This window comes from Phacochoerus africanus, chromosome 1 (genome assembly GCF_016906955.1).
Source record: "Phacochoerus africanus isolate WHEZ1 chromosome 1, ROS_Pafr_v1, whole genome shotgun sequence".
In the NCBI taxonomy this organism is placed as follows: domain Eukaryota; kingdom Metazoa; phylum Chordata; class Mammalia; order Artiodactyla; family Suidae; genus Phacochoerus; species Phacochoerus africanus.
Window position 1 is genome coordinate 37227090 of NC_062544.1, and position 22354 is coordinate 37249443.

Below are 22354 nucleotides of genomic sequence, written 5' to 3' on the forward strand. Positions count from 1 at the left end.
TTCAACTCAGCCTAATTATAGCCAGCTGCCCTTCCCTCTGGAACATCTATCAGAAACTTCTCTAGAATTTGAAGTTCCTGTTGTGACACAGTGGAAATGAATCCAACTAGGAAGCATGAGGTTGCAGGTTCGATCCCTGGCCTTGCTCAGTGGGTTAAGGATCCGGCATTGCCATGATCTGTTGTGTAGGTCACAGATGTGGCTCAGATGTGGCATTGCTGTGGCTGTGGCACAGGCCAGCAGCTGTAGCTCCAATTTGACCCTTAGCCTGAGAACCTCCATATGCCACAGGTGCAGACCTAAAATGCAGAAAAAAAAAAAGACTGCATCAACTCATTTCTAAACCATTTCTAATTCGCTTTTGTTGATATATCTTCTTTCCAATAGTTCTCAACCCTGGTTACACTAGAATTACTTGAAAATATGTGTGTGTGTGTGTGTGTGTGTGTATATATATATAAACCCTTGTAGTTTGTATCCTTACAACAAAATAAAACATAGTTTTGAGTATAATTATAGGCCAAGTCCTAGGAGTCCTCTTAGCAAATCATCACACATGTGAGTTGAGCTTGGAGACCCACAACACAACTCTTAAGACCAGTCTAATAATGAGAAAAACATCAAAAAACCTTAATTATGGTGCATTATACAACATACTTAGCCAGGTAACCTCAGAGTTGTCAATATCATCAAAAACAGGAGAAGTCTGAGAAACTGTAAAAGCCAAGAAGAGCCTAATAACAGATGACAACTAAATATAATGTAATTTGATACCCTAAATGGTTTCTATGAACAGAACAAAGAAAAAAATAGGTAAAAACTAAGGAAATTAATCCTTAGTTTTTACCTATTTTTTTTCTTTTTTATGTAAGATTAAAGTATGCAATTTAATTAAAAATAAGTTATCAATATTGATTCATTAATTGAGACAAATGTAACATACTAATATAAAATATTAATGATAGGGAAAACTGAATGTAAAACATCAGGAACTCTATGTACTAGCTTCACAAGTTTTCTATAAATCTAAAACTACTCTAATATTTTTAAAAACTGTCTTATTTAAAATAAAAATCCAAATCATCTATTGTGCACAGAGGACTGTGCTGAAGTGTTAGAAAATTTAGATCCTGATAGGAGATCTAAACAGCAGGGGAGAAAGACATGGAGCTCACCTCCCCCACCGCCCCGCTCCATGAACACATCAAACATGTATCTACATATGGAGCAATTCTTACACAAAACAAACTGGAAACTGGTAGAAAAACTCTTGTACAACCAAAGCCATACATAAGATACACAGAGAATGCAGTAGGAATGGAAAAGAAGTGAACAGGTCAGGTCCTGCACCCCTGGGAGGGAACACAACAGAAGAGTGGGATTATATGGAATCAGAGATCCTTCCTGGGAGGTGAGTGGATGGAATCCATAATGGGCACTCTAGCCTCGAGGTCTGACCACAGGGGAACAAGTCCCTTCAGCTAGCTTTAAAACTAGTGGGACTAACAGGAGGGCTGAAGAAACCTATATTCCATTGGGGAAGAGCAGGCACATGCTTGCTTACTCCAGAAATAAGGTGGAGGAAGTAGGTTGAAACTACCCAGGACTGTGGCAGCACATGCCCCAAACTAAACTGAGTGCCTGTTCCCGCCCTGCTTGTTCCATGGCATAGCTACACTCTAGGCTAATGGCTGCAGAAACCAAGGAGTGTGTGCATCTGTGAGGGTCAGAGACAGCCTGGACCCAACACAGCTTCTGAACAGGACAAAGGCAACCATCACTGGCAACTGCGGAGGCAGCACTTAGAGAGTGGTATGGAACTCTAGTCCTGGCACCACAACAGCTCACACCCTGACCTATCATGAGGGCCTATCCCATACCCCTTGCTCCATGATGCACCTTAACACTAGGGCAAAGGCTGCAACAACATAAAGGAGTGTGCAATTTTAAGTAATGGAGAAACCTCAAGTTCGAATGGCAGCTGAACCAGGGAAGGGTGGCCACTGCTAGCATTTATGGAGGCAGTGTACTGGGAGCACTATGAAAAACTGACTGAGGATGGGAATGACACAATCCATGCCCCAACCCATGCTGAGTGCCCACTCCAGCCCCTCTTACTATAGTGGTGCTACCCTTTGAGGTGAGGGTCCCAGAGCTTAGAAAGAAGAGAACACACACTTAGAGGGAACAGACACAGTTCAGACCTGAACCTCAGGGCTTCTGCACACACCCAGCTCTGGCTCTAGCCCATCTATCTCCAGTTCTATCTCCTGCCGAGGTGATAGCTGCCAGCACAACCTGGAAAAAGATGTGAGCTTCATTCATGTCAGATTCAGCTCTCCCTCTAAATCCACTGGGCACACACAGACTGGAATAAGTAACTGTTCCACCAAATTTCACAGAGACAGAGAGTTAAACAAAAGGAGAACACAGAGGAATTTGCTTCAAATAAAAGAACAAGAGAAAAACCCTGGGAAAAAAATAATGAAACAGAAATAAATAATTTACCAGATAAAGAGTTAAAAGCATTAGTAATAAGAATGCTAACTGAATTAGGGGAAAAAAGCATGAACATAGTGAGAATTTTAACAAGGAACTAGAAAATATACAGAAGAAGCAGTCAGAACTGAAGAATGTAATAAATGAAATGAAAAACACACTAGAAGGAACGAACAGTAGACTAGGTGAAACAGAAGAACAAATAAATGATCTGGAATATAGAATGATGGAATTCACCAAACTAGAACAGTAAAAAAGAAAAACAAAAACTGAGGAACAGTTTAAGGGACTTTTGCAACATCAAACATACCAACATTTCCATTATACAGGTCCCAGAAGAAGAAGAGAGAAAAGGGAGTGAAAAAAGTGTTTGATAAACTTACAGCTGAAAACTTTGCAAACTTGAAGAAGGAAACAGATATAAAGGTACAAGAAGCACAGAGGCTCCCAAAGAATATGAACCTAAGCAGAACAACACAAAGATAAAATCATAATTAAAATAATGAAATGTAAAATTGTAGAGAAAAATATAGGATCACTTTAAATGTCAATGGACTATGGAGTTCCTACTGTGGTGCAACAGGATAGGGTGGTGCCTCTAGAGTACTAGGTTGCAGATTCAATCACCAGCCTAGAACAGTGGGTTAAAGATCTGGCAATTGGGGCTCAAATCTGATCCCTGGTCTGGGAATTCCATTGTGGGCATACACACACAAAAAAAATATATCAATGGACTAATGCTCCAATCAAAAGACATAGTGGGGCTAACTAGATAAAAATGACAAGGGATATCTAAGTCAAACTGGTCTAATGTATCTTTTAGGACTACTTTTTCCGTATTGATTTACTGTCTGAGGAGACTAACTTCAAACTCAAAGCTACAAGAGACTAACTTCAAACTCAAAGACACATATAGTCTGAAAGTAAGGAAATTGAAAAAAATATTTCGTGTAAATAAAAACAAGAAGCCTGGGGTAGCAATATTCATATCAGACAAAGTAGATATCAAAACAAAGTCTTTAACAACAACCAAAAAAAAAGGCTTTATATAATGATAAAGGGATTGACACAGGAAGAGGATATAAAACTCATTAACACATACATACTTAATATAGGAGCATCTAAATATGTAAAGAAAATATTAACAGACCTAAAGAGAGAAAATGACAATAATACAATTAAAGTAGGAGACCATAACACCCCACTTACTTAACTGGAGAGATAATTCAGACAGTAAATCAATACGGAAAAAGTAGTCCTAAAAGATACATTAGACCAGTTTGACTTAACAGCTATCTAAAGGGCATTCCAATCAAAACCAGCAGAATACATAGGTGTATATGGAATAATCTCCAAGATATATCATATACTTGTCCACAAACAAGTCTCAACAAATTTAAGAGGACAGAAATTATACCAAGTATTTTTTCTGATCACACAGTATAGAACAAAAAATTAACTTCAGGAAGAAAAAAGACAAAGTATGAAAACACATACTTTGTCTAAACACAAATGCCTAAACAATATGCTACTAAAAAAAAGGTTAATGAAAAATCAAAGTGCAAATGAGAAAATACCTTGAGACAAAAAAAAAGCAAAAACAAAAAACAAAAAACAAACCCCACAATTTTCCAAAATCCATGGCACACAGCAGAAGCAGTTCTAAAAGGGAAGGCTATAGAGATACAGACATACTTCAAAAAATAAGAAAAATCTCAAATACACAACTAACCTACCATCTAAAGTAATTGGAAAAAAAGTATAAAAAATATATAAAAAAGGAAATAATAATGATGAACAAAGAAATAGATGAAATGGAGGCAAAAAAACAGAAAAATCAATGAAACCAAGAGCTGGGTTTTTTGAAACATAAGCAAAATTGATAAGCCTTTAGCTAGGCTCATCAGGAAAAAATAAACCCAAATAAATATAGACCCAAATAAACAAAAATAGACCCAAATAAAACAAGAAACAAAATAGTCAAATAACATCCAATACGACAGAGACACAAAAAATCATAAGAGAATACTACAAGCAATTACGTGGTGACAGCCTGAACAAACTAGAAGAAATGGACAAACGTCTAAAAACACATAAACTTCAAATAATGAATCAGGAAGAAATAGGCAACCTGAAGAGAACAATCCCTAGCAGTGAAATTGAATTTATAACAATAATTTTAAAAACTCCCAGCAAGCAAAAGTCTACAACCAGACAGCTCCATAGGGGAATTACATTAAAATATACAAGAATGATATAGGAATAAAGTTAATCAATGAGGTGAAAGTCCTGTAGTCTGAAAAACATGCAACACTGAAAAAAAGCTGAAGATAAAACAAAAAATGGAAAAATCTCATGTTAATGGATTGGAAGAAATAATATTGTTAAAATGACCATACTACCTAAAGCAATCTACAGATCTAATGCAATTCCCACCAAAATACCCATGGCAATTTTCACAGAGCTAGAACAAGTAATCCTAAAATTCACATGGAACCAAAAAAGACCCCAAATTTCCAGAGAATCTTGAGAAAAAAAGATTTACAATGATGATTTCAGATAATACTAAAAGGCTAAAAATAATCAAAACAGCATGGTTCTGGCACAAAAACAGACGCATATATCAGTGGAACAGAATAAAGAGCCCAGAAATAAACCCAGGCACCTGTGGTCAAGTCTACAACAAAGGATGCAAGAATATGCAATGAAAAAGATAGTCTCTTTGGTGAGTAGTGCTGGACAAACTTAACTGACCCTCTCTAAAAGAATGAAATTAGAACGTTTTCTCACATCATATACAAAATTCAACTCAAAATGGATTAAAGACTAAATATATATCCTGAAACAGTGAAACTCCTTGAAGAGAACATAGGCAGAACACTCTGACATAAAATATAACTTTTTTTTTTTTTTGGATCAGTCCTCTAAGGCAAAAGAAACAAAAGCAAAAATAAACAAATGGAACTTAATTAAACTTAAAAGCTTTTGCGCAGCAAAAGCAATCACCAAAGAGCCAAAAAAAAAAAAAAATCTACAGAAAAGAAAATAACTGAAAATGATATTACCTATAACAGTTAAATATCTAAAATATATAAGTAGGTCATACAACTCAAAACAAACAATCAGATGAAAAAAATGGGCATAAGACCTGAATAGATACTTTTTCAAAGAAAATAGATGTTCAACAGGCAAATGAAAAGATGTTCAATATTGTTAATCATCAGATAAATGCAAATAGAAACCACAATGAGGTGTCACCTCAATCCTGTCAAAATGGTTATCATCAAAAAAACCATGAATAACACATGTTGGTAAGGATACGGATTAAAGGGGATCCTTGGTGCACTGCTGCTAGCAATATAAATTGGTGCAGGCACCATGGACAAATGGATGTTTATCAAAAAACTAAAAATAAAACTGCTATGGGGGAGTTCCCATCATGGCTCAGAGTAACAACTCTAATTGGTATCCATGAAGATGCGGGTTCAATCCTTGGCCTTGCTCAGCGGGTTAAGGATCTGGCACTGCTGTGGGCTGTGGCTTGGATCTGACATTGCTGTGGCTGTGGTGCAGGCCAGCAGCTACAGCTCCCTTTAGATCCCTAGCCTGAGAACCTCCACATGCTGCGGGTGCACTCCTAAAAAGAAAAAAAAAGAAAAAGAAATAAAAACCCACCTTATCTTAGGATCCAGCAAGTCTACTCCTGGGTACATATCCAAAGAAAATAGAAACACTAATTCAAAAAGATACAGGCATCCCAATGCTCATAGCTGCACTATTTACAACAGCTAAGATATGGAAGCAACCTGTGTCCATCAAGAGGTGAACAGACAAAAAGAATTGTGATACACACAAACACACACACAATAGAGTATTACTCAGCCATTAAAGAGGAATAAAATTCTGCCACTTGCAACAACATGAATGCACCTAGAAAGTATTATCCTTAGTGAAATAATTCAGAGAAAGATAAACATTGCACTTTTTCACTTATTTATGGAATCTAAACAAACAAATATATGAATATATGAATATAAAAGAACAAAAACAAACTCACAAATATTGAGAATAATCTAGTGGTTACTAGATGAGAAATGAAAGAGGGAGGGGCAAATTAGAGGTAGGTGATTAAGAAGTATAAACTATTGGGCATGAGATAAATAAATTTCAAGGGTATATTGCACAGAATGGAGAAATACAGCCATCTTTTTATAATGACTTTAAATGTAACATAATGTATAAAATATAGAATCACTATGTTGTACTTCTAGACTAGTATAATATTGTCAATCAATATAATTCAATTTAAAAATGATAAAAGGAAATTTAGATCTATATAATTAATTATATAGATTGTATATAATTATCAATTGTATATAATTTTGCTCTACACTTAACTCACTGTCTATTTTATTCTATTTGAAAAGCAACTGAAATGACAGGAAAATAAAGTTAAAATATTTAGTTGTGTTTGTATCAGGTGGCTACATATTTATATCTTATTCTATGAGATAGTGACTTCCTGGAAGGTTGAAAGAAATTAGAATTATCAACCATTCAAACAAGGCCTAATTATCTTACATTAATAAAGAGAATGACAAACTGAAACTGAAATAGTAATTTTACTAGAGTGAGATATAAACATTGATCTGTTTTGATATGAGACTAAAGCTCATGTTCTTTCATTCTATAGTCTTTTTCTTAAAAAAAATTTCATGACTATGTTTCTGTGTGTAATAAAAACAGTAAAATCTGTGTCATTTAATTAAAATCATTGTACTTTCATTACTAAAGAATTTTATTTCAATAAACCATTGGTTTTCTGCTTGAAATATGTTAAACATGTGCTTACTATTATAATGCAAAAGCACAAAAATTTTTCTTTCAAAAAGGTAACAAATATATAACATGGTTTGTGTGTCTTTTAAACATAATGGATCAAGTGATAAAAGATTAAGTGGACCCCTTCAAAGTCTGAAAAATCCAAAGTGATCCCCTATGTGCAAATCCATGAAAATAAAATTTAATGCCTTATGGAAAATGTATATATTCTCTAAGTAAACTGAAATTAAAAAAAAAAAAAACTATTTGTTTACTTTTTTTTTTTGGCTGAGCCTGCAGCATGTGGAAGTTACCAGGCCAGGGATGGAACCCATGCTATAGCTGAGGCCTACACAACAGCTGCAGCAATGCCAGATCCTTAAACCACTGTTCCACAAGGGAACTTATTAAACAAGTAGGTATTTAACCTGATTTATTTGTCTCTATTCTCCCCAGTGCCTAAATCACAGCCTTGTAAAAAAGTGGTCTTAATTCATTTAGTTCAATCAGAACAATGTAATGTAATAACTGTCGATGGTTCAGTGCTTTATTACAATTACTTGGTCAATTATTTTATATTATTATGCAAAACATTCCACAGAAACATAAGGCAAACTTTTCACAATAGCTTCCTGTGGGCTTTAAAGAGACATTTTCTTTTATTCATATTAATTAAATAAGTCCACGGTTAGGAAATGGAAACACAGTAGAACCGAATGTTTAAAAAGACTTACTTAAAAACATCATACAGCTATACTAGTGACAGCTTTACTTTCTCTCATTCCAGAAGAAGAAATAATTTTTCTCAGGATAAATTTTTTAATTTCCTCAAAATGCTGTTATTTCAGCCATTTCATGATTATATTAGCTGCTTAAACAAACCAGGTGGGCCAAAGAAAATCTCAAAGGAAATTAGAAAATAGTTTGAACCGAGTTAAAAATGCAACATAAAAGTCATGGGATGGAGCTAATGCAGAAACTAAAGGGAACTAATGTAGCAATAAATGCTTAGTGATATAAAGTAAGAATTTCTTATCAATAACTTAAGTTTCTCCCATGAAAATATTTTATGATTAAAGGAAAATAAAGGCAAAGCAAAAAGAAGGAAGCAAATAATAAAATAGCAGAAATTAATGAGTTTGAAAACAGAAAGTGATAGAGAAAATAACTGAAACCAAAAGTTGCTTCTTTGAAAAAGTCAATAAAATTGATAAACATCTAGCAAAACTAAAAGAGAGAAAGAGATGACATAAAGTTGCCACCATCAGTATTGAAAAGGGAATATCATTACAGACCCAACAAATGATAATAAGGGAATACCATGAACATGCTACACATATATTTTCAAAAATTTAGATAATTCATTGAAAATAACTACCAAAATTATTATCAAAATATGGAATATAGAACCTGAATTTTTCCTATAACTATTAAAGAAACTGAATTCACAGTTAAATTCAACCCCTGCTCCCTACTGAAAAAAAAAAATTCTTGAGGTCCAGATAGTTTCATTACCAAATATTTAAGAAAAAGTAATATTAATTCTTCATAATATTCTCCAAAAAACAAAAGAAGTAAGAACAATTCTTAACTCATTTTATAAGGCTTAGCGTTACCATATCAAAATCAGAAAGACTGTAAACAAAAGTAGATAAACTTCAGGATAGTATACTTAATGTACAGAGGCAAAAAAAAAAGTCATAAAACTCAAAAATTGGCTAAGAGTATCCACCAGTATATAGAAAGAAAAATACAACATAACAAAGTGTTTACTGTGGGAATAAAAGACCAGCTCAATATTTGATAATCACTCAATAGTCACATTAAAAACATGTATCAATTGATACAGAAAAAGGATCTGACAAAATTCAACATCTATTCATAATAAAACTTTCAGCAAACTGGAATAGAAAAGAACTTCCTCAACTTGATAAAGAGCATCTACAAAAAACCTGCACCCAACATCATACCTAACGGTGAGAGACAATGATTTCCTCTTAATATCAGGAAAAAAAGACAAGGATGTTTGCTCTCAACCCTTCTACTCAGCTATTGCATTTGTTGTTCTAACTTGTTCAATATCACACACATAAAAAAAAAAATCAGACTGGAAATGAAGAAGTAAAGCTCTCTTCATTTGCAGACTACATGATCACCTAAGTAGAAAATCCAATGAAATCTTTAAAAAACCCTGATATTCCTTTTTTGTTTGTTTGCTTTTTAGGGACATACCTTTGGCACATGGAAGTCCCTAGGCTAGGGGTCATACTGGAGCTACACTGCCTGCCTACACCACAGCTACAGCAATGTGGGATCCAAGCCGTCTACAATCTACACCACAGCTCATGGCACTGCTGCATCCCTGACCCACCGAGTGAGGCCAGGGATCGAACCCATATCTTCATGGATACTAGTCAGATTTGTGTCTGCAGCACCACAATGGGAACTCCCCAACTCCTACTATTCCTAATTGATGAGATCTGAAAAGTTGTAAGATGTGAGATTAACATGCAAAAAAACATATTAATGAACAACTGGAAAGTAAAATTTAATGAAGTAATGCCACTTATCAACAGCACAAAAATGTGAATACTCAGGAACAAAAGATGTCAAAGATCTACTATTGATATCACAAGACACAAAGTCAAAACAAAATCAATTGTTTCTATAAACTAGTGATACACAATTATAAATAAAAACAATTCTTAAAATTAACAACACAAAAGGAAATAAGTAGGTATAAATTTAACAAAACATGCAAAGGTTCTGAGTGATGAAAACTGCAAAATACTGATGAAAGAAATCAGAGACCTAAATAAAAGGAAATACATATCATGTTCATGGACTGCAAAAATCAACATATTAAAGATTTCAGTTCTCTTCAAATTGATCTATTTTTGTAAAGGTAAATAGGTCGATTCTAAATTTTATATAGAAAGGCAAAGGCACTAGAATTACTAAAACAAATGAAAAAGAAAATAAAGTTGAAGGAATTACAATATCCTATTTTAATAACTTACTATTAAAGCTACCATAAACAAGAAAAAGGGCTATTGGCAAAGGGAGAGACAGAAAAATAAACTGAACAGAACATAGAGTGCAAAAATAGACCCACATATTTACAGCCAGTTGAATTTTGACAAAGCTGCAGAAGCATTTCAATGGAGAAAGGACAGTGTTTTCAACAAATGGTGCTGGAACAATCAAGCATCTCTATGAAAAACAAGGGACCTCGAACTAAATCTCTGACCTTACTAAAAAAATGAATCAGGATTCTCAATATAAAACTTAAAACACTATAACTTTTAAAACAAACAATAGAGGAAAATCTTCATAATCTAAGGATAGGCAAAGAGTTCTTAGATAAAACACCCAAAGCACGATCCATTAAAAAAAATTCAAGACACTGAACTTCAACAAAATTAAATGTTTCCTCCACAGGAGAAAAAAAAATGTATTTTAAGAGAATGGAAGGACAAATTACAGACTGGGAGAACAACTTTTACAAACCACATATTCAACAAAGGACTTATATCTAAAGTGTATAAAGAATTTTCAAAATTTAACACAAAGAACACAATCCAATTAAGAAAATGACTAAAATATTTGAAAAGATACACTAAACAATATATACAAATGGCAAAATAAACACTTAAAAATATTCAACATCAATAGGGAAATGCAAATTAAAATCACAAAGTGATACCACTACATATCTACTAATGACAAAATTTTTAAAAATGAGACCAGCAGATGTTTGTGAGGATGCACGGCAAAAAACAAACAAACAAACAAAACTCTTATACATTGCTGTTTGGAATGCAAAAAATAGCTCTTCAGAAAAACAATGTGACAGCTACTTACAAAACTAAATATACCCTTAACATATGACCCAGCAATCCTACTTCTGAACGTTTACTCTAAAGATGAGAAAGCTTATGTTCACACAAAAACCTATACATGAATATTTATAAATAGCTCTATATGTAATTGCCAAAACCTGGAATAACCTACCTGTCCTCAACAGGTAAATGGATAAACTGTGGTTCATTCATACAATGGAAGATTATTAAACAGTTAATACAACAAACTACAGATATATGGAACAACCTGGATGAATCTCATTAGTAATTATGTTAGGTTAAAGAAGCCAGTTTCAATAGGCTATACACTATATGATTCTAATTTTATAACATCACATTATTATTTTATAAAATCAGCAATAAGAGGACAGATCCGTGGTTTTCAGGAATTAAGGATGAGATAAAGGTGTGATTGAAAAGGCAAAAATCCAATCTATCAGAATGTGAAATAAAGAATGGAGATAAGGATAAATGGATAAAATCCAAATTTTTGCCTTTTTTTTTTGGCTGACTCATTGCTAAATAATAAAGACCTTAGACCAAAAAAATAAAAATAAAAAAAATAAAAATAAAAAGGTAAAATCATGGCACAATTAGAAAGGTACAAGAGAATTCTGGGGATGATGGAACTCTTCTGAATCCCCATTTTGTGATGATTGTTATATCAGTTTATACACATATTTAAAACAGAGCTGTATGCCAAGAATAAATTTTATTGCGAGATGAGTTAAAAAAATATAAAAACCAAAACTGAGAAAACTATGCTGAATGAAAAAAGTTTTCTCAGCATGTTCTTTCCTCAAAGTAGGTGTTCAATTAACATCTGCTTTACAAAAACACTGTAAACTGGCTGCAGTTTCTGCTTTAACATCAATCTCATTTACATCCATAAGCTTTAAAGATGTAAATAATTTTTGCAGTATTGTCAACATTTTTCTAGCATGGTATCTGCCATAGAAAGATGTCTGGTTTACACAAAAAAAATTATGAAAAATGTCAAGTGAAAGTCAGAGATCTAAATATTCCAATCAATTATTTTTAACTTTAAAAAGATTATCATTAATAATGGCTAGCTTTTTCTTTCTATCTTTTACGCTTATTCTTCTCATTAGAAAAGGGCCAGGATCGTTTTGAAGCCATTACGTAAAGGCATGATACCCAAGACAGATATTTGATAAATATGACATAATCCACTAATCTTTATTAAATAAGACACGAGTTGAAGAGCTAAGCCATTGAGCTTTAGTAGATACTATCAATTTGAGTAGAGATCTATCAACCCTTTCTAGGATTTATCCTTTTCTTTGAATTAGAAAGATGACTATTGAACATGCTTCTTCCTTCTGACTCAAATGACAGTGTGTACTCATTGCTAATTCATTTCATTTCTATGCTGCTACAAGCTTTTAGATTTTCTTTGCTAAGGTGACACTGAGCATTTGTTTGCCTGCAGTTCCCATGCAACCAATCAAATCTATTAGAACCCCATCATATCATTTCTTTACTGACTTGTCACAGGTCTAAGACTCATTCACTTCGATCAATTAGCTAAGCAGACTGGTTAAATCACAAGTATGTAAATGAATAAAAGTAAATTCATTTTTAAAAAAACCTTGATTTTGGTCTTATTTTACTCTAAACTGTGTGGAAAAGAGTGTTCCTATGCTAAAAAAAAATGATATAAAATATAGATTTACCTAGCCTAAGAATTAAGCACATTTTGGAAATTGTAAAGATGTTACTTGCACATGTTTACAGTACAGAGCAAGTATAATTTGCATACATCGCAGAAATTTCTATTTGTTAGAGCCTTCTACATTGTTTTGAGTATATTCTTTCTAAACATTCACTTGACATAGATCATCTCCAATTTATTTAGGTTTAAGTCAAATTTTCAATAACATTTTTGAACTTATAGCTTCAATAAATAAAACTATAAAGTATATTGTAATGGTGCTAAAACGTATTCCTTTTTACATGCTATAATATATGCTTTGATGTCACGTTACACTACTGCTTACAAATAAACCAAGTTGAAATCTTTTGTCAGAAGCCAGTCAAAAATATAATAAACATTACTTATACTATCTAACCAAAAGATGAAAAATATATAACTTGATTAAAGCACATTTTATTCAGTCCATGACTAGAATCATAAACAATAATGACTCTGCTTATCTAAGAATGAACTATTATGTAAAGTTGCAGCTTCCCATATTTTAGCTCTAAGGACATTGTTAATAGTCAACATACTAATGAATAAGGACTGCTATCTATTATACACAAGTAAATAACAAAGGTGATTCGCAAAAAAAATAAAAAAAGAGGTTTATATAGAAATAAGCCAGTCCTCAAACTTCCAAATTTTCATGAGCACCTTATCCACTGGCTTTAATTGGTTTCTTCAGTGCATGACATTTACTGTCAGTCCCTTCATTCACCCCACCCTTGAACATATCACTACAGGTTCAGGAGTTCTAGCCACAAAGAAGCAACCTTTCCTATAAAATTATAGTAAGGATCAATTATCCTTTAAATAATTTTCACAATTCAGCACAGTTAACCATATCCATATCATGTGGGCACGTAATTAAACAAGGCTCCTTGACAATATCTATTTAAACTAAATGTAGTGAAAGTGAATGAATCTGTCACTACATTGGATTTACTTAGGGAAACTTTTTTGTTTCAACTTAACCTGAAAAAAAAGTCACTGCAAAACAATCCTAACATGAACACATTTAAAATGTGTTATGACAATCTAGTCTCAGTATCATGAGATGATGTCCTTACAAAATATTAGCAAAATTGGGGAAACCTTCACAAGAGGGCATGTGTAAGCACAGAAATATGGTTATACATGTCTATTATAATAGAGCTATATGACTGTTAAGCTCACTTAGGGAGAAATAATTTCAAAAATCATTCAAACCAAGTTTTATAATGCAGGTATTCAAAGTCAGCTCCTCTCCCCAAAGCCCAACATTTACAATACTGAATTTTAGTAAACTCTTTAAAATATTACCTGCTTCTGCAGCCATCTTTCATGCCTTCGTTGTTTCCGTCTGAGATTCTTCAGCTTGCTCCTTTCTCTCTTACTGAGCCTCTGATTAATGGCACCCAGTGAAAAACTGCCCGAGTGCAGGAAGTCCAGAGGTGAGAGGTGCTCTTCCTGGTCCGAGGCTTCCAGCATGCTTCTGCCAGCTGAGGGCAGGTCCACCAGAAAAGTCAGGCTGTTAGAACCAGCATGGTCAGTGTAGACTGTGGAAGCTTCTAGACCACACTGAAATTCTCCTCTTTGTGTCTGGGTCTCACTGGGAGCCACTGAAAATCTTTGAAGCAGCATATTAGGATCAAAACTGGATGAAATCTGAAAGGAACAGTTATTTTTACTAGATTCTAAAGGCAAGCCTGAAAGGTCAATAGGCTGCGTTTCATTTAGCCTGGGATAGGCGGTACTCTTACGATGTATTTCATATAAAGTGGGTAATAAAGTCAGTCTCTCACTGATGTTCAGATCCAAACTATGGGATTTTCTATGAAAAGCTCTCGTAGTGCATCTGCCACTCACAAGCTGTGGAACAAAAAGACGATATTTTGGATCTGATGCATTGAAGAGCAGTTTTTCTTTCTTCATCTCAAAATATGTTGACCGTGCCTCCAGGCAGAGTGCTTCTGTTAATCTTCCAGGACCATTATTATTTTGGGCCATGTTTAAAAGCCTGTGATTTCTGTTTTTGGAGGTGCCACCTGTCAGCAGAGTTTCCTTGTCACAACCTGATTGAACTCTAGGATGTGACAAATATTTCAGCGATGGTCTCATTAGTTGGTCTGCCCGTGTTGGCTGATAATCAGTCCGGCTCTTGGAGAGATGTACAGCTGCAAGCTGGCCACAGGAACATTTTGGAGTGCTGACAAAATTAAAGCCCCCTAAACGGGCCCCACAGAAAGGGCAATTCAGTTTTCCAACTGTCCATTGGGCCTACAGGTAATAAAAGAAAATAAAAACAATGCTTTCATTGTAAAGTAACCAAAGAGATGGTTTTTTCCTTTCTTTTTTTTTTTTAAATTATAAAGCCAACCACATGAAAGTTTTCTATGACACAGAAAAGGCCAGCTTTCTATTTTCTATTAGTAGACAGAGCAGTAAATGGAAACAAGCCTTCCAATAAAGAGAGATAAGAAGCTCCAAAGGTCTAGAATGATAACACACTGCACATCACACCCATCTAAACAATACTCCTAAAAATTCTAAAAGGGTCTCTTAAACAATATGCCGAACATGGATACAGTGTGAACTAATGAAAAGAAAAATACACTATGGAACCAGGAAGCAAATCGGTCTAGAGAGCTTAATTTGCAAGTAAAATCTCACAGAAAAGTGTCTGTTTTGATACACTTCTTGCATACCAAGCACTGTGGGAGGGAACTTAACCCAACCAACAGAATAAAGCTCTTCCTGCTTTTTTACATACAACCAAAATATACCAGTTATATAAATCAGTTCATTTTCTATATTCAGATTACAAATTAATAATGAAAGAGTTTAAAACTATCTTTTCAAAAGAGACAATGGAACTTCTGCACTGTCCTAATACAGTTTGTAAAGTTCAGGACACTTGTAAGCAGCACACTGGCATTTTCCCAGGAAATCATTACAATGTGAGAATGGATGCAAGAGATATATAGCTAATGTTCTTTTTTAACAAAAAAGTAAGCTAGTCAGTGGATAAAGCCAACTATATTTTGCCAAAAATTGTATTACTTATGCTTTTATAAAACTTAGATGTTTTGAACTGTGAGAGATAATGACGCCATACTGAACAAGACAAGTTCCTACTCTTATAATATTTCATTAAGGAACCTTAAAAGAGTGGTACTTTGATTCTGACTGTGCCAATAAGAGTCATTAATTTTCTGGTTTATTTTCCATGTGTGCACATACATGAATGATACACATAGGATATTTAATTCACTCAATAGGTATTATGCTGGGTGCTGGGGATACAGTACCTAATAAACATAAAAGAAAAACATCTGACTTCCTGTATTCTAGTAGAGGAGTCAAGTGATTTACAAGGTCTAATTAAGTCATTTGTGTGTGAGTGTATATATATATATGTATGTATGGATATGTTTATGGGTATATATAATAATTCATATATGTCATATATACTTAAGCATATTTAGAAGCTTATGTATCACAGTGTGTGTATTAAACACAGAAAGGTATATAAAGTAACTAAGGGAAAAAGCACGTGTTAAGAGTGGTAATAATGGGGAGGGGGCAGTTGGTAGACTGGCCAGGCAATGCCTCAATGAGAAAAAAGACCTAAGGAACTGAGAGAACAGGTGAGTGTCTGTGGGGAGAGAATTCACAGATGGGAAAATACCAACTGCAATGAAGAAGACAGTATGCATAATCAAGATTACATATCCTTTCACATTCTTGAAACAGTGCATCCAAGAAAAACAGAAAAAGAATGTGTTTATGTGTATACACACACACACACCTGGGTCACTTTGCTGTACAGCAGAAATTGACAGATCATTGTATATCAAATGTAATTACAATTTTTAAAAAATAAATAAAAATAAAAAATAAAAAAATAAAAATAAAGAAAAACACCTGTAAAATGAGGACAAAAACATTCTGAAGGTAGCATATTCCTAATTTTACTCAAAAACTAGGAACTCACTTTTTGGATTAGGCAGGTAATCCATTCTGGAAGGGCTTCTATATTCATATGCCACACATGACAAATGTTTTGATCATCAGCTGAATCATTTCTATCCTGTTATATCAAAATGCATGATATAAGTCATTATTAGCTCATAATTTATTTCACAAAATTCATATTTGAGTAAAACACAAAAACATAAATTCAGTTTTAGGTAGGAAGGAAATACATACTACTCAACTGCTCTCCTCTCTTTACTCCCATCACCAAAGACAAACCCAAAAAGAAAAGCTTTTTTTTTTTTTCAGGGACTAGCCATGTTTAAGTTGACCCCCTTCCCCCCAAAAAAAACTTTCCATTTCATTGGGCTCATAAAATTAAATTTAAAATTGATCAGTAAGTTACCAAATGGACAAATGTGATACTCCATTATTTTCTGTGTGTTTAAGGAAAAACAGTAGTACTATTCATGACAACTTTCCCCAGCCTTCAATTTCTGATGCTATCTGGATTCTGATGGCAGAATAAAGGAGTTGCTATGTTCTCTATCAAGATGTGCAGGAAGCTAGAAATTTCCTGACTAGAGTTCGGCTGTAGAAGAGCAACAAAATTTCAAAAAGAGACACTTTCAGGCTTATGAAGTAGAATTGTAGAAATAAATGTGATACATAGTTGAGACACTATGAATTTCCAACATAACAGAAAAATTCAGGGTAAGCTAGGGTGAAGACATGTGGTTCTTTACTACCTCTGTGACCTGAGGACAGCTGCTGAACCTCTCTGGGTCTCAGCTTCTTTCCTGTAAAACACTGCTAAATAACTGCCCAGGTTCCTTCTGGGTCTACAGAATGGCATTCCATGAGATGACAGAAAGGACTAATTGAAAAGAGGGGAGGGAGAAGGCTCCTATCCACATACCCTTTCCCAGGATCAGATTTTAAATCGAAGTAGCTCTGCAAGTTGCCAAAGCATAGTTCTCTTTTTTATTTCCAAAGCAGATGAACTCCTAGTTACTCTAATCAGGCTAACAAAATAACAAATAATAAGGAAATTACTAAGCATGACTTAGAAGTTTGTATTCACAGTGATACAAATGAAACAGGACTGAATCTCTTTAAGAAATTTCACTGAATAATCTACATTAGATTATGACTTGGAGCCAGGATCACCCAGACTTTTTAGATTTAATTGCTCAAGATGGTTCCTCTGGACCTTACATCACTTTGCTCTTTCATCAGGTAATGTGAAGACACTGAACAGCTGTCCAGTGTAGACCAAAAGATTCAGTGTAATTTATTTACATATTGGAAAGATCTACAAAGAAGTCACCTTAATCTAATTTAATCTAATTTCTATCAGACATCAAAAAATAAAAAAAACGAAACAGGGAGTTCCTGTCATGGCTCAGAGGTTAAAGAACCCGACTAGCATCCATGAGGATGCTGGTTCGATCCCTGGAGTCGCTCAGTGGGTTAAGGATCTGGCATTGCCATGAGCTGTGGTGTAGGTCGCAGATGTGGCTCAGATCCTGCATTGCTGTGGCTGTGGTGTAGGGCCAGAAGCTACAGCTCTGATTTGACCCCTAGCCTGGGAACCTCCCTATGCCATGGGTGCGGCCCTAAAAGATAAAAGAAAAAAATATTAAAATATAAGTAAAAAGGGGGAAAGACTTGAGCTATTATTATAGGTTAGTTCAAATTTCATTATTTTGTATAGCAGCATTTTATATGCCAAGAATAATAATTACTGCTAAACCAAATCCAAGACCATAATGAAGAAAGAAAACTTTTGTTAAAAGGCTTAAAATTTTTCCAATTCTATGTTTTAAAAATCTACAACATAGGTTAAAAATATTTCACTGGCAAACAGAAAGTCTGTTAGGAAGGGTTTATAGCTGTCCAAAGAGAAACTTTACAGTTTTATTTATGTGCCTAAGCTCCAATCATGGTTAGCATATGGAACATTTCATGTCAATATGGCAATACTGAGGGCCAGGCAAGTACATGGCGATATGAAGAGAATATTATTTAAGAGAAGAAAAGTTAAGAAAAGAAGAAAAGATGCTAGGAACACACTCTAGTTCAAACTTCTTACTGTTACATAATAAATGCCTACTCACAGAGTGTTAGGCAAACCTACAAATGTTTATCTATTCCAGATTCTGATAAAATGATATAGGTAAAACTCATGCAGAGAGGGATGGAATTATTAGTTTCAAGATGGCAAAGTGGGGACATATTCTAGTCTGTACTCACTATCAAACCACAGAAGCTGTAAAATATTTTTTTAAAGGAATCAATACCTGACCTAGAAAATATGGAAGGAGGTATTTCAACAGACCAAAAATAGTAAGAAACCTCTTAATGAGGTAAACAACTATATACTGTATCCAACTACATTAACAGATGAGAACAACACAAAGAACAGTCCATGCCAAAGTTGTGGGAAATATAAGCAAAAAAAGGGCCATAGGAAACTATTAAGGATGGATTTAAGGTCTGGCTATCTCCAGATAAAAGCAGTACTTGGGGCAGAAAGAAATAAGTCAACTTTCTGGAAATGTGGCTAGAAAGGTCTGGGAGAAAGTGGAAAGCATCTGCATTAAGTCTGAAAGATAAGCCATTGAGGACCCATTTCTATTCTTGCTGAAAATATTACCATATGAAAATATTACATTATTTCATATATTAACAATATCAAAATATAAAGAATATAAAGTAGATATGTTTTAATAAGATTATCTCTAATACACACTGTTTTTTAAAAGCAAGTGAAAAAGAACTAAATATACTCTAAATTATGTTATCAAAATTGTATACAATGTAAAAATGGCAATATTTTAACTTTTCTATAGAAAACATTTGTATATAAATAGATAGTAAATATACCTAAAAGGCTGTGCACCAAGGTAATCTCACTGCTCAGATTGGAAGAAAGAAAGAAACCCGAGATTAGGAAAATTACTGAAAGGAAACTAACTTTTCCATAATTATTTTGATGGGAGGATGTAAAAATTACATTTATATAATTAAAAATGTATTTAAAATGATGTAAAATATATTGAGTACTTCTGATTCTGGAAATATTGGAACAGGTAATAGTAGACATGCTTCAATATTATAACTAAAAAAACTAGGCAAAATATATTCTTTTAAGACATTTAGACAAAAGAAATGGTGGGACTGTGATCCCTCAGAGAAGGAAAATAAATGAGGTGAGCCTAAAAATAACTCTGGATTTCTGCCTGGGAGAACTTACAGAACCTTGATGCAGGGAAGAGGAACCAATTAGTGCACAGCAGCCTTGCTGATTTAAGATCGAGAACACAGTCTGCAGAGGCTGAACAGCCAGAATTTATAGGACATTCTACTGGCAAGGAAAATCCTACAAACAAAAAAGTTCCAGAATAAGTATAATGATTCCTTTAAATTTTTGGTTGAATACAAAATGGACACATGTAGGGTGAGATACCAGAGAACCAGATAAAGAAATTTACCAAGGAAAAGACATCTCCTAGTGAGCTATAAACATAACTATTCACACAGGGCTCAAAGCAAGGCTGAGAAGATGTTTTAAGTCCCAAGCAGCCAAAGCAGAAGGATCTCAATGAACATATGGGCTATTTAGGAGAGATTCTTAAAGCCCAAGAGTAAAGGCTACTAAAAAGTAACACTCACAAAGCTTAAAAATAAGCCTCCAAAGAATGAAGTTCAATCACAAGTACCTTATATGTCTGCTAAAACACTTCAAGGAAAACAATAATATCCATAAACTCAATAATATTAAATATAAATGTTCAACCTACAAGAAAAATTACTAGATATGTACAAAGAAAAAACATGTGGCCCATAATCAGGAGAAAAACTGATCAACAGAAATATACCTACCCAGCAAAGTGGAGATGATGGAATACACAGAAATTAAACCAGCTATTACAAATATTTTCAAGTATTAAAGAAAATATCAGTGAACATGAACATACAGAAACAAAAATGATAAAAAAAAGAAAGCAAAGAAAAAATGCAAAAAAAAAGCAAAAATTTCAGGGACCTTCGGGACACACCAAACAGTCTAACACAAGAATGGATGGGTGATGGGGTTATGCTGTACAGTACAAGGAACTGTGTCCAGTCTCTTGGGCTAGAACATGATGGAAAATGGAAAAAAAAAAAAAAGGATGTGTGTGTATGGGTGGCTGGGTCACTTTGCTGTACAGCAGAAATTGAAGGAATATTGTAAACAAACTATATTTTAATTAAAAATTAAAAAAAAACTCACAGAAGAGACCACTATGGTGACTTTTCAGGGTAGAAATAAACTCCATCTCAGTTGGAGTCAAAAAAAAAAAAAATGGAGGAGAGACAGGACAATAGGATAAATCACAGACACATTTTCCAAAGGCCCATAGACTGAAGAAGCTTAGGGATTCTCAATAGTGTGAACACACAGGACAGCATAGCTCTTAATAAAATTGCTGAAATTCAGCAACAAAAGAAAGCATCAAGAGAAAACAGGCATCAAACAAGAGAAAGACGATAACAGTGATTTTGGGATCCCACTCAGGGTAGGAATAGGAATTCGGAATTAACTTTCTGGCACAATTAGGAAACTGGACAAAATGAAACAAATAACTATTTTTAGACAGTGGGACAATAAGCAGTGAAACACTAACACCTGATACAAATAAAACAAATTGAGCCTACAGTCATCTAGACTTTCTTCCTGAAGGCAAGCAACAGAGTGAAGTACACATGAAGAAGGAACTCCAAAAGAGTATAGTTAACTTTCTGAGTTGAGAAAACAGGAATCAGACTTTATGGAGGTTAAGGCAAACTAAAATTTGCAGTACCCAAAAGAAGGAGGAAAAAAAAGTTTCAGAAATTTGTATATACGTCCCCTTAGGTTTCTGGCCAAATTCCAACACAGTCAGGCTTAAGAGTAAAAGCCCAAGTTAAGAATACCTACAGGAGAAAGAAAAATTATAGAAGCTATAAGTCAAATTATTCAAGAGCTCACACAGGGCCAGGAATCATTATATTCAAACCAGCCTTATGGAAAAGGATTCATTAAATAATGAAGCATTCCTTAAGGACCCAAAGGGTCATTCCATAAAAGTGGTATTAAATTAGTCTCAGAATAAGGACTATTCTAAATCTGCCCTAAAGAACCTAAAAATAAGCTTCTAAGTTATCAAAATTATCTACAAATAACTATTAGACAAAACAAAATATAAAAGCCTTTAAAGGAATCAACCAAAGTATATCACTTCACAATGTGAAATTCAGTGTTTGGTATCCAATCAAAAATCCAACATGGTATATTTCTCTCCCTGGGGGAGAGGAAGAGTAGCTGCTGAAGAAAATGTATAAAACGCTATCCAGATACTTTCACCTGTCCCTCTAACAAAACAAAAGCCTAAAATTACTGGGGGAAAGACAACAGACCTTGTGATCCTTAGGGCATTGATGAACAACAACAAAAAATCATCTA

The 22354-nt window shown here is 34.2% G+C and overlaps 1 protein-coding gene across 3 annotated transcripts in view; it reads right to left on the reverse strand.

Annotated features, from left to right (window-relative positions):
• The window catches only part of RNF180 (ring finger protein 180), a 267713-nt gene that overhangs the window by 191279 nt on the left and 54080 nt on the right, over positions 1 to 22354 (reverse strand). For all 3 annotated transcript variants that reach the window (XM_047753632.1, XM_047753710.1, XM_047753786.1), the window contains exons 3-4: positions 16883 to 16978; positions 14209 to 15165 (exon numbers count right to left, since the gene is read on the reverse strand). In XM_047753632.1, coding sequence (XP_047609588.1) covers positions 14209 to 15165; positions 16883 to 16978 — 1053 coding nt within the window. The remainder of the gene's footprint in view (positions 1 to 14208; positions 15166 to 16882; positions 16979 to 22354) is intronic.